Genomic DNA, 12,899 nt, shown 5'->3' with positions numbered 1-12,899 from the left:
TATATATATATATATATATATATATATATACAGTAATGATTTTTTCGCAGTAAAATATTTAAAAAGTTCTTTAAACCATTTGGTTGTAAATAACTTTCAATTTTTATAATACAATCCTCCGTTTCTTTCCTAAAGTCGCAGGAAGCCATCGTAGTATGACAGGTATTGTATCGTTAGACGATGGCTTTTATAACTCCCGGTTTTGGTGAAGAGCTACTTTTGATTTGGCCATTGTATCGTGCCGGGTGGGCTGGTCTTCGGGCCATGCCAGTAGCTCAAACACCTTTTGCATGTTGAATACATATATTCTGTCCGACTATCATGTCTTCTTTTGTCTTCAGAGAAGTCGCGGGACGCTACAGTATTACCTTGGTTATTTGTACTTTCGCCGGGTGAACTGGCCTCTGGGCTATGCCAGTAGCCCCAAGCCCTACTATGTGCCAAATTTAAGCATTCAGTAAGTGTTATCTCTTCTTTCGTCCTCGGAGAAGTCTCCGGGCTCTACAACTGACATTCAGAAGGACCGGAAGGCTACAGACTTGACTCGGTGGCCTTACCACCGGGGGTAATGACAACCTGCGGAGGCTTAAACATCTGCCTTATGAAACATAGACCTAAACAAACCACCGAAGCACCACATAGCCCCACTTTTCTTTTAAGCGTCGTCCACGCATTTATCCCCCGCCCCTAGTCAACACCCCATAACGGCCATCACGCCGTAGTCGGTCCTTCAAAGAAATCACCCACAAATCAGCCACACCAGTCATCGAATTTAGATGCCACTGAGATTATACGTGACTCCAGCATCGCCAAAGTATCTTGACAATCCCAATGAGTCTAGAGTTTTGTCCTGTTTGGGAACTGGTTTGGGGAAAAGGGAATGAGCTGTCCTCATAGCGCTGGAGACTGGAGGATGCCCTACAACAAGGCCACCTCGTGTCCCCATCGCTACTCATAAGAGCACAATTTTAAAAGCAGGGTGATTTAACGGAAAGCGGATTGGAAATGTTTATAATGGGATAGTTTTTCGTCTACACATCCTTGCTGTTTCGTACTCACTTTAGCGTTGTCCAGCCATATATCTAACTGGGTTCTAACCAGCTAGTAGAGAGGTAGAGACGGTTTCGCGTGTTCATGACTATTGTCGCTTCAATTATTGATACCATTCCTGCAGAACATGAGTGCCAAAGGTAGGTTTCATTATCAACCTTTCTGTCAGGGGTTTTCACAGATTCTCTCATCAACGGCAGATGCCCATCCTCTGCCACACTAGAATTTAGCATTCAGCAGTATAAAGCAGGATAAATGATCTTCGGGATCGAGTTTGCTGGACCCTGCCCAAGCCTTTCCTGAAGGCGTAGAAATCTATTGCAGTATGACAGATAATGCATTACTGACGGAGAGAAGGACTGAGAGGCTACTGGCGTGACCCAGACGCCTTACCGCTAAGTGGAATGACTTTCTGGGAAGAGTTAGATGCCCGCGTGATCGAACGCAAAGTTGAACAAACTGTCAAAGCGTTACACTACTCTGTATGCATACATTTGCGATTTTGACAGCGTAAACATAGTTAAATTTACTACATTTTCGTGAAATGCGTACGACTCCAGTAGTAGGCGTGGCGTTTGTCAATTCATTCAGCCTATTTTAGGATAGAAGGTAGTAACTATATTTAGATTAACTTTGGATCACTAACTGCATATATGATCCAAAAACAAGAAAATGAATGCCAACCTTCGGCTACCAAAGTGAATATCCTCATAAGCCTCACAAAGTTGCGAGCGGGCGATACAAATGTCCTTCTTTTCCTGTGAATTTTAAATAACTTTTTCATAGACATCGTATCCATCCATCTCCAAAATCTGTAACACAGAGCACACTTTTGCTCATTTTTTCACTTAAGTTGGTGACCAACCAGGCATATTCACATGGCAAAGGGAAATGCCCATCACCTACTAGCTTGTGTAACTTTTGTTCTCACACGGGCGGTCGTCATGGTTTTGGATGACTATTGAAAAGAAACAAAGTGTGCATACTTAAAAATGGATTATAGAATCATGCACTTAAGCACATATTTTGGTGTCAAAATCTACCTTTTCATTCATTCTAACGCTTATGCGAGGTATGCATGCGATACTGGTAAAGCCATACTCTGTTGATGCATTCGTGCAAAATCTACCGGCTTTGGCAGGCGACTTTTGTAAACTTAAGCGCACGTGCACATATGCACGCACACTTACAAGCTGTCTCATTTGAAAATGGAGTGTGTGCGTGTGTGTGTGTTTGTTTACTCCCCGGCAAGTAATTGGTTAGCTCGTATGGCTTCCGTTTGCACACCATAGGTCGATATTTGCACTAACAGTCTCGAAGGTTGTGAAATGCATTTAGATGGGGTGCTTTTCTTACCTTCCATTTGACACTGGATTGCGATCCTGCTCTTACGCGCCTAAAAATAGTAAGTCATCCCTTTGATTCCATTTGTGAATGCAAATACTATGGGGTACGCAATTCAGCTTAAAAGTTTGACAGTGCACTAAATCCCAAATAAGTTACTGCTCCAGACTGCTTGATATTTTTTTCTCAAGCAGACAGTGGGTTTTTAGCCTCTGGATACATTAGCATTAGGACTAAAACTGCCCCTAAACTTAAAACTTCGGGGTACGACGTTTCCAATCGTTAAAACGCGTTCATAAAAAGCATACTAATACAATGCTTAACCACTCCAGTAAGGTCTTAGTTCTTGGATCCGATTAAGTACCTATAAATTGACAGTAAATTTCAAGCCAAAGCATGAGGTAATTATGGGTTCTTTGAAGTCATTTTGCATGGATGAAGTTGTTGTTGTTATTGTCAACGCACATCGGTATATTTTTATTCATTCATCCTACCTCGTGGAATTAGGGCAAATTATGGCAAAAGTGACACAAAATTAGGACATTTGTTATCACTACAAAACTAACCATTCACTAGTTTTTAAATATACCAGGTTTCTTGAAGGTATTTCTCTTTATTATGAGCACGGAATTATCGTTCTTGCAATTTTTCTCCTTCATTGCTGCCATACGATTTATTTTCAACCAAAAATCCAGAATAAATACAAAATTAGCATTTCACTACTGATGGTCAAGTGCTAACAAATTGTTTTCGTCTTACTATTATACATGGTCAAGTTTACTGTTACTAACATTTCATTCCATCGACCGTTGCTCTATAAGACCAGTCTGAAGGAGACCAGTACGCATTGGAAAGCGTATTTATTGTAATAGTTAGAACGGTTAGATCTTCCAATTTACCAAATATGTAGTAAGCACTGTTACCTGATTATTTATGGGAACACACCTAAGAACTTTTAAAAGTAGTTATAAATAAGTAAGTAAAGGAGAATACTCTTAATTATTTTTGCACATCCATATTAAGCACTTCAAAGGAATGGATGGACTTGGGAGCCTTCATGTCAAGCCGAATAAATTTCATGCGTTGTCAGTGTCTTCCTCTGTGTGTTTACAATTATTGTAATTTTCCCCTACATTACGATTTTTGGAAATATTGAAAGCAACTCATCAGTCTCCATGATCATCTACTTAATCAACTCACCTGTAACTAATAGAATTAGTAATAGCCATTTTAAAAACGAATTCCCGAACTTAAAAACTGATTTGATGTATAAGATTTGTGCTTAAAGGAAGTATGAAATGGTCATTTTGGCGCAGAAGATCCACTTTATCAGCCCTTCTTGGATAATTACAACAACTATAACGCATATTATTATTGGAAGTTCCCAATAAGTTGTCAAAAAACTTTTCATTTCAAATTGGATTCTCCCAAGTTTAAACCAAGCGCATATCCCTACTTTACAAAATTAAAAGGGATTACAAGTAGGTTATTTCCGTGTCGAAAGAGATGCAATCACAAATTAAGTGTATGCATCTCAAAACGAATGAATGATTGGGTGCTTAAGGCAAAAGAACAAAGACTAATGACACTGAAAAGGTGGTATTGATATTAAGTATCTCACTGTCTAGCAGTAAATGACGAAAGTGAACTGAGGCACTAAAAGATCGCAATACTATGTCACAGGTAAAATTTCTTCAAAGTTTAAACATTGTATATGAATTTCTTCACTAAACGACTACTGAAATAAACATTGTGGTGGGTTATTTTAATAGGCTTTCAAAAGCTGCTTTACCCTACCCCCCGTCTGCCTCCGGCTAGCAAAGATGAGTGAAGTGTGTGGTAGTCGGATTGCATCAGCAAAATCCTCATCCAATGGAAAAGAAGAGGAAAAAGAAAGCACGAGAAATCTTAAGAGGCCAGCCTCTACCGGTTCCGAAGATGCATCAAACAAGTAAGCCGCAACCAATTGCCCAGAAACACAATCATCCACTAGGCAGTAGGTGTGTAAAAGAATACGACATACTCTTGGCTCAGCAAATATAGCTTCCAAATCAATTGGTACTGACATTGAGTAAATACTTTCCCCTCAGCAAGATTTCCCTCTAAAATTGATCTATAATTCTGACAGTTTATTTTGTGAGCATGGTTGTTAAAATGAGTAGTGAATGGATAATTTTAATGAGTACAAGTCTAAATTGATTGACATGATATAAAAAACAAAAACTTGAAAGGTTGCGAGGTATTAATGCAATCAGTTTGTAACTTTACAAAGTGCAATAATGCCAAATACGCTAAATATAAGAATAAGCCTTTTAATCAAATTTCGACTGAGATTTAGTAAGGGGTCTTGTATATTAGGATGAGATTAAGAATTCAAGTGTAAAGTTAGCTAAACTTGGTTCTTTTTCCACTGCATCTTTAGTACAAGCCAGTGATGTGGGCAAAAATAAGGCATTGTGATTGGGCGATCACATTCCAGACCCTACTTTAAAACAGCATTAGAAATAAAAAAGATATATTGTTTAACATCCCATCTGCAATCTTTTAAGCAGGCTTGACAGGTATAGACATCTAGGGTCCAAAAGATAAGTCATCTACTAATGAAAGAATAGTCACTGCAAGTTTTAATGCAATCAATTGATGTAAAAACAAAAAAGTAGTCTTCTAGACATGAAGGAAAGGTATATCGTAAACACTAGTTTTTGTTTCAATCACTGATTACAGAGCTGCTTTATCAAATGAATTTACTTGATTTTGTATTAGTTGTGATGACTGAATGAAGAAGTATTTGTTCCACGAAATTTAAAGTTGAGTTGTATATAAACTAAAGCTAGACATCAATTTTGACAGTCGGATAGCATTGGATTGTGTTCCTACGAAAGATGTGTTTTCAATTATATTAGAGAGCGCCCGTTTAAGAACATTCTTCAGGCTAAATTAAGCGATGTATATACCCCAGCTTCGCTTGACGATTCCACGACATCTTTGCTATACTTGTAGGTTGTCTAAGGCAACCCCACTATCTACTTATTTGTTTTTATTTTGGCGTTTGTTGGATCAAAGTTAAGAGAATTGCCTTTTATAAAATGAAAAAAAGCTCAGTCTGTATCTTTCCCCTCCAGATAAAAAGTTTTATTTGGACGACGATTACATGATCTCACATATTCTTTTTGGTTTAGATGTTCATGTACATTGCAACCTCGATCTCGTTCTGCCGATGGTAATAACATACATAACACTTATTATATTTAATTAAGAAACGTAAGTTAATGCTAAATTAATTCCTATTGCATCCTTTACTATAAAACTACAATGACGTTGACCCCTCTTCTGACAAGCATTAAAGGATTTGAGGTAATTGAAATTCACTTTGAATAAGTACCGCATTGATTCGCTGTTTTAAGAAAGAATAAGACCTTCAAATTTATTATGTGAGAATTATATTTATAAACTGTACCTATTTAATACCTAGGATATTTGTTGCCAAGGCCGGGCAACCCAGTTGACACAGGAAGCATCCCAAATCAAACGGTATACAAACGACGAATTTTTTGATTATTCCTATGCAGAATATTAAGTTGGAAAGCGACTCATGTTAGGGCTAAATTGTATTTATTAATACCGTAGGTTACAAGCAACGATATAAATCGGAACTCACTAGGCGGCTGGCCCTCTACTAAAAAACCATCAGATATTGGCTACTTGCTCATTATAAAGGAGGAAATCATCTACCGCATCCCAATAATATTGGATATCACGCGTATAGATGAGACCAAACGGGATAAAAACGTAAGACTTGTAAATGGATTGCCCTTATATTAAATAAGTAATGATTTTGGGATGATATGATCAAAAGGGCTATTTTTTCCTGTTATATTTTGACAAAATTAAACTAATTTACTCCCAAAACTAAAATGGCAAACGTTAAATTTTTAGACGAAATTTCCCTACTTGAACCAAGTAAAGTTCGAACCTTTATTTTCATGATTGAAATTGTCCATTTTTAAACGTCAAACATGTACTTATAAACGCCATTTTATTCGAAAAATTAATAATAGTAAGGAGGCTGCTGTTATTATAATATTGAAGGTCGAAGTAAGTGCAAATGTAATTTCTTTAACACCCATCTTTTACTAACGAGTGAGCACATTTTATTTCATGCTACAACATGCATTTAAAATAACAAAATCCCACGTAAATAGGCATTTATATTTTATGTGTCTTGATGCAACCTCCGCAAAAAGGAAAGCATCCCAACCAAACTAAGGAATTTCCTTCTTCAAGGGGCATATATGGGAACTGTAAATATTAATCATGAGTTTTTTGTCATTTATGTGCAATTTTTTGAAACTATTGAGCTTAACAGAACAGTTTAATTAACTTAGCAGTTGTAACTCAATTTCTTGTAGTGGTACTCATTTTAACTCACATTTTAGTGTGTATAGTAGTAGTTGAAGCGTTAACTCATCGTAAAATGTTCAATTTTCGCATTTTCAATAAAATGATTGTATTCATGGGGTATAAACCATCATCCCTTAATAAGGATCCCCATGAAAGAAGTCTTTCCATTCCCGCGACGAATGAGAATGAAATTTGTGTAATGATGAAAACGTGCGCTGCCAAAAATCTGGAAGCTGCTCTGAAGGAGCACTTTCAACATTGCGATTGGGTCACAATTCTCGCGGCTTCCCCACTTCCTGATCAGGTTAGAAGAGGTGAGATCTGCTAGAAAATCTAACTATCATACTCGAAATTTGGTAAAGTCTACCCAGTCTGGTTACAATGACGTTGTTTCTAATGGGAAAATAAGAAGGATCATGTCGGATTGATAATTGCAAATTTTGTTCACACTTTTGCTTAAGCTGTCTTATTATCAGCATTGCACTTTATATATGAAAGTCTTGTGTAGTATGTTAGAAGATGGTCACGGTAAAATATAACTATATATTGGGCTAAATGTGGATTTGATATGCCTTCTAGCATCAATTACCTAATATTTCATATCAATGTGATAAATTGTTAAAATTAACGTGCTATTGATTCTTTTCACAAATGAATGTGAACTTCTTTTCGGATTTTGCATTTGTCTAAGCTTCCGCTTGGGTACCAGGATATCGGTGTTTCGCTCTAAGGTTTGATGGGTGATTTGAAGAATATCAGACAGCTTTATATCCCACCACTATAATTTCATCGGGATGACATCACTATTTAAGGGTTATGGTAGCGTCGATTTTGTGGTTTTAGGTCTTGTTGAACCTGATGTCAATGCCGAGAAACCGACAACAGCGAAAAGGCCACGTCCTACCCCGGATTGGCAAGTTCCCCTGAAAAAACAATTTCGTGTGCGTAAACATTATTTCAGTTCTGACAAATAATATCCTTGGCTTTGACTTGATTTATGTGTGATAGCAAAAAGAGTAACTTGTTTTGTTGCTGAATAAACTTAGGGAAGTGAAATCAAATATTATGTCTAGACTGAGAAAACGTGCCAGTGCAAATGGATATGCAGCCTATTCTAGTTTTAGCGACCACTGTTAAGTGCATGAAATCCAGGTTATAGCTAATAGTTAGCAAGATGTGCCAACCATATAGAAAAATATCATTATGCTCAAATGAAGTCATTACACGGGTTTTACGAAGATGCGCTGCTGGAAGTTGGATTATTAAAATAATTGCTTGATCACGAAGCACCTTATAACCAATTATAACCGTAATTTCTGCAAAATGTAGCCACAGGTACCATCGGTATCAGTGAGCAATGAGTGTTCAACCAAGGAACGTTGTAATAGTCAGCACTTGGAAGGTATGTAATTTGAAAAGTATCAATTAATATTTCTTTCTTTATTGGTTCTCCTATCTTAAAACTTATGTAAAAATGAAAAATCACTGTCATTATATTATCATCAATTTATATAAACAGGATTTATAAACAGAATGAAATAATATTGCTTATAAGGCAATGAATTTACATTTTCAGACAACAATTGTTTTATATAATTTCAATCTGATGCAATTAAGTACTCATTCATAACTCTAAATTTCCAAAAAGTCGATATTAAACTAATAAAAACCAAACTTATTTAAAACAACGAAAGTTTAGTGAAGTCAGTGCCATTCGATTTTCTGAACCTATAAATTATAAAGTAATTATTTTATAAATTAAAAATGAAGGACTTACCGAAAGCCTGATACTATCGGGGAGCAAAGTGAATAATTAATGAATTCAAGTCCACTGCAAACTAACAGCAATTTTACATTGGGTAGTGGCGCAAAGCCCTCAATGTGACTCAAGTATTCCACTTTGCAGCGATATTTTATTCTACTCGGCCTGACAAGATTAACAGCTTAGTAATTGTTGTCAAAGGGCCTATCCCTTAGGCCTTGTAAAATATTTCGTTAATGTGACATTAACCGTTATCTTGGCCAAAGTGTGTTGCAGAAGACAGAATAGCTAAACTATACCCTAAACTATACCTAAAAATAATAGATAAATGAGAAAATCGACTAGAATTTTGCATGTTTCTGCTCATTTCTGCTAACATTTACAGACTAAACTAGAGGTTTTCTGCTTTGAAACTCAAATTAGTGTATATTTTTGCTCTTTTTGATGACTTTATGATATTAAGCTTTCATAAAAAATTTGAGGTTTTGAGCCTTTTTTTTAAATACACCACAAATTTATAAAATTAGTGAAAATACCTAACAATCGTGTTCTTACAGCCGTTGCAAATTCTAGGAGACTTGTGTGCAAACATAGATTTTTTGGTGCTTTTTATCAATGTGTTACCTATGAGGCTTGAATAAGATAAAGTACCTTTTATCGTCACTGGGATGATATTTGTTAGTATTAAATCCTACCAAAAATGCCTTTTTTAATGCAATTGTCTGCTTATTTAACAGTACAGCCTGCTCCAAACTCAATTCACGGAGGTATGGCCACTCAAGGACATCGGTTTCAATGTACCTCATCTGCCCGACAGAATTCGCTCTGCGCAATGGCTGCTTTTGCCAAAGTGGACGAAGTCTTGGCGGTGCAGGTGATCAGTTTGCTTCTAAGCCATTCAATCGAGAGTATTGAATGGACAACACGCATTAAAATCTCGTAATCTTTACTAACTCAATTCGTAATTGAGGCGGAAACCAGGATGAATAAATTATTTTATGCAGTTAATTTTCCCTTTTGAAAGAAATCTCGGGCGGAGAAGAGCTCGTCACCTGCCGGAATCCAAAGAAAACCAACTCAGGAAACTACAGTTGCCCACGTCCAAATTAAACAGGCCCAAAATGTCCAGCCACTGCGTAATCCTTCTACAGCATTGGATCGCACTACACTGAATAATCGTGATCAGCTCAGGAATCCCACATCTGAGTCGCAAACTACTCATAACAGATCAATGCCTGTGTTTGTCCGCACCCTGCAAGTCGAATACCGTTTTACTAGTCAAACTCAAAATGCAATTTTCTTTGACTTCAATATCCTTAAACTTAATTCAGCAATTCAGTTGTTTTGCCAGCTCAAACTACACAAAAGCTATGTGTTCAGCCTCAGTATCAAATTTAGGGTCTAAAATTTAAATCAACTTTTACTTTTTGCCTACCATCGCCTTATTTTGAGGCATAGGTTATAAAAACTTCCGTGATAGAACTCATAAAATAAGTGTGCCTAAGGCATCTGACTCCCTTGTTTCATTTTTGTGCTTGCGTGATAACGTACACTCTCAGCAGCCTATAACTGGTTCATTTTGCCGAAGTAAATATGACGCTATTCTTAAGCTACACACGCCATCCAAAATCTGTTACATTATCGTAGTATCAATTAAGAAAGTTGACACTGACAAGAGTGACAGCCACAAGTTTTGCACTAGTAGTCTAATTTACCTTTCGGCGTCTAATTTACGGAGGAACTTTCTCTGTTACACTTTGTGATTTCCACTGAAATTTGGTTTTTTTTCTTCTACTATTTCAAATTATTACTTCAGCTTCAGTTTAAGTTGGAAGTAAAATAAGGAATCATTATCTCCTTCTGCGGAAAAAAGTAATAACAAAAATAACATTTTAGCTATGTTTCCTGTTAAAAACATAGTTGAAAATCAAGTATAAATTCATCGATTAAAGAGGCAGGTTGTAAAGGGTTAGTTTTACCCGATTTCTGCATGATTTGATAGCATACGCTTACCTCTTAACCACTGCACTTACTTTTGATCGCTACTAGAAATCAGCCAACCACAGGTCTGGCTACGGCGGCCGGCAACTTTGCGCCAGTCCAATCACGACCACAGCGCCCGCTGTTCTCCAATGGGGGAGCTGTCGTACGTCACCTTACTCCCCTCTACCCCATACACAACCTCTCCTCTGTTGCGTGCATTTCTAATCTGGCGGTTCAGCAGCCGCAGCAGCAACAACAGCAACAACAGCAGCAGCAAACCAGTGGCTCACCCTCTCAATTCGCAATTCGTTCTGCCGTTGTTTGTGGGAACTGCCAGTTCATTCCACAGTATGTGACGATAAGTTCAAATCAGGTCAGCCATTACTTCATTCGTTACGGTATTTAAAGTTTTTTACCCAAAGCAAAATCCAATAAGCACCTTCGCTTAGGCCATTTTTATCTTTTTAATCAAAACGTTGCCATCAGCGAAGTGACTTTTAGAGATTTTATTTCCTAAGAGGAGTAAGAAGTACAGAAAGCATGAACTGAACTTATATGAATAATAAAGACCTAATGCAACTGCTTTAGGACATTCCCATGGATCTGTCGGTCAAAGTGCCATTGAAAAAAGTGCCGCATACTACATCGGGGCTGCATAATGTCTACGAATCACCGGACATTCGTGTCACGGAATCAAATGGCTACGAAGAAGGTTAATTAGGATACTGTTAATATTAAAATTTCATTAATATGCAGTCTATTCTATAGTAGCTGTTAGTGAACGTGTTTAGTGATTGATGCAATAACGTCAATGAACAGACGCAAGTTTTATTGACGCTTATTTCAAACACAAAAAGCCGAAGATACTGAACTTTGAAAAGCATGGCTACTTATGGTACTTTACACTAATTATAAAGCTGAACTATCCTTCACTTGCACCACCGCAAATATTCCTAAGATAAACTTTTACCTGGGTTATTATAATGCTAACTGATAAGTCCACGTAAATTGGCCACTCATCACAGTAGATTTTAATTAAGGATGAAAAACTTGGCATATTTTTCAAATTATGTTTTGGACTTAAACCACTTGCTCGGTAATGTTGTTCTCATGTCGTCTAAAGAACATAAGGCTTTAACAATTTATTTGAGCTAAGCAATGATTCTTATATAATGTGCTCTACAAGTTTCAATTTATTGTAATCGCATTGTCTTTTCTACCTATTTATAATATTTGTCTCAATTGAGATGCAATATGGTTGGCTAATCTCCTAAGAATTCGATAAAAAGCTTTAATTTTTATTAATTGTGTTCTGTGATCATTCCCGGTTGATAGCTTGTCATTATCATCTATAAATGTTTGCCGGCAACTACGGAGGCAGCAAAATTCTCTCACTAGACCCTTATAGCGAACCATGTTTAATGCTTTCTCTATTCAGCAGTGGGCTTGGATTTTGTGTTGTTCATAAGTATTGATATTTTTGCATTTAAAACGCGAAACATGTTCTGGTAGCACGTAATTGTTTATATGCATTTTCACCGCGGAAATATTATGCAAATGAGGTATTTTAAACGAGTTGGACAAAACTAAAGAGCTACATGAATTATTGGGGCTTTATCAAACTGATAATTGATGATCTATCTTTCCTGTCTATACATTTTATTTCCCTCTGGGAAGACATGATTGCCACTCTATGAAAGGTTAAATTAGCTTAAAGTCTCAATAAAATGCATTTTCCATTTATTCTCTTTGGAATTTTTCGGTATTCCAGGTGTCGTGATAAATTTGGCGAAACCGAAACGGCATAAAACAAACGACACTCCTCTGGAACCCTCAACGTCGGAGGGAATTCGACCTACGGCACTTGAGACTAACAGCGAATCGCGGTGGAAGTGCTTTCTCTGTAACCTGGACTTTGAGATGGAATGGTGGTTGCAGAAGCACTACCGAGGCCATAAGCATGTTTGCAAACTCCTTGAGAGTGTTGGAGGCTCAGAGGCTCTCCAGAAGCGAATAAAGTGCCGTGAAATAAACTCAGAGACGCTGATAAATGAAAAGACAGGAAAACTTTTGCTTCATGTCATCAATCGTTTGATTAATAACAATAACAGCAACAATCGAGTATCTAGCAACTGACAAGACTTTCGTTGTTACCTGTATTAAAGAGTCGTCTATTCACCCTTTTTCAAGTTAATTATTGTACAATAGATGTTTTTTTTATTTTTTACATTTGTTAAAAGTCGAAATAAACCGAATGAATGTCTTAGCAACTGATAATAAAAACATTCTACAGTTGCCATTTGTAAACTTTTATTTTGTTTTAGCGTTCTGTTAAGCAAATTATTGCCAAATTTCCGCC

At 36.9% G+C, this 12,899-nt stretch overlaps 1 protein-coding gene across 1 annotated transcript; it reads left to right on the top strand. All coding sequences in view use genetic code 11, as the record gives it.

Moving 5' to 3' along the window:
• Positions 1-4,217: 4,217 nt before the first annotated feature.
• EGR_00941 (hypothetical protein) lies at positions 4,218-12,676 on the top strand (the record flags this gene model as incomplete). Its single annotated transcript, XM_024490190.1, has 12 exons — positions 4,218-4,345; positions 5,574-5,614; positions 5,867-5,925; positions 6,022-6,183; positions 6,938-7,109; positions 7,639-7,736; positions 8,125-8,197; positions 9,295-9,431; positions 9,582-9,796; positions 10,607-10,913; positions 11,129-11,252; positions 12,312-12,676. 12 exons carry the CDS (start codon positions 4,218-4,220, stop codon positions 12,674-12,676), a joined length of 1,881 nt encoding a protein of 626 aa, XP_024355593.1.
• Positions 12,677-12,899: the final 223 nt, after the last annotated feature.

Source organism: Echinococcus granulosus (genome assembly GCF_000524195.1).
Source record: "Echinococcus granulosus chromosome Unknown EG_S00003, whole genome shotgun sequence".
Lineage (NCBI taxonomy): Eukaryota > Metazoa > Platyhelminthes > Cestoda > Cyclophyllidea > Taeniidae > Echinococcus > Echinococcus granulosus.
This window is presented reverse-complemented; position numbering and strand designations above follow the sequence as displayed.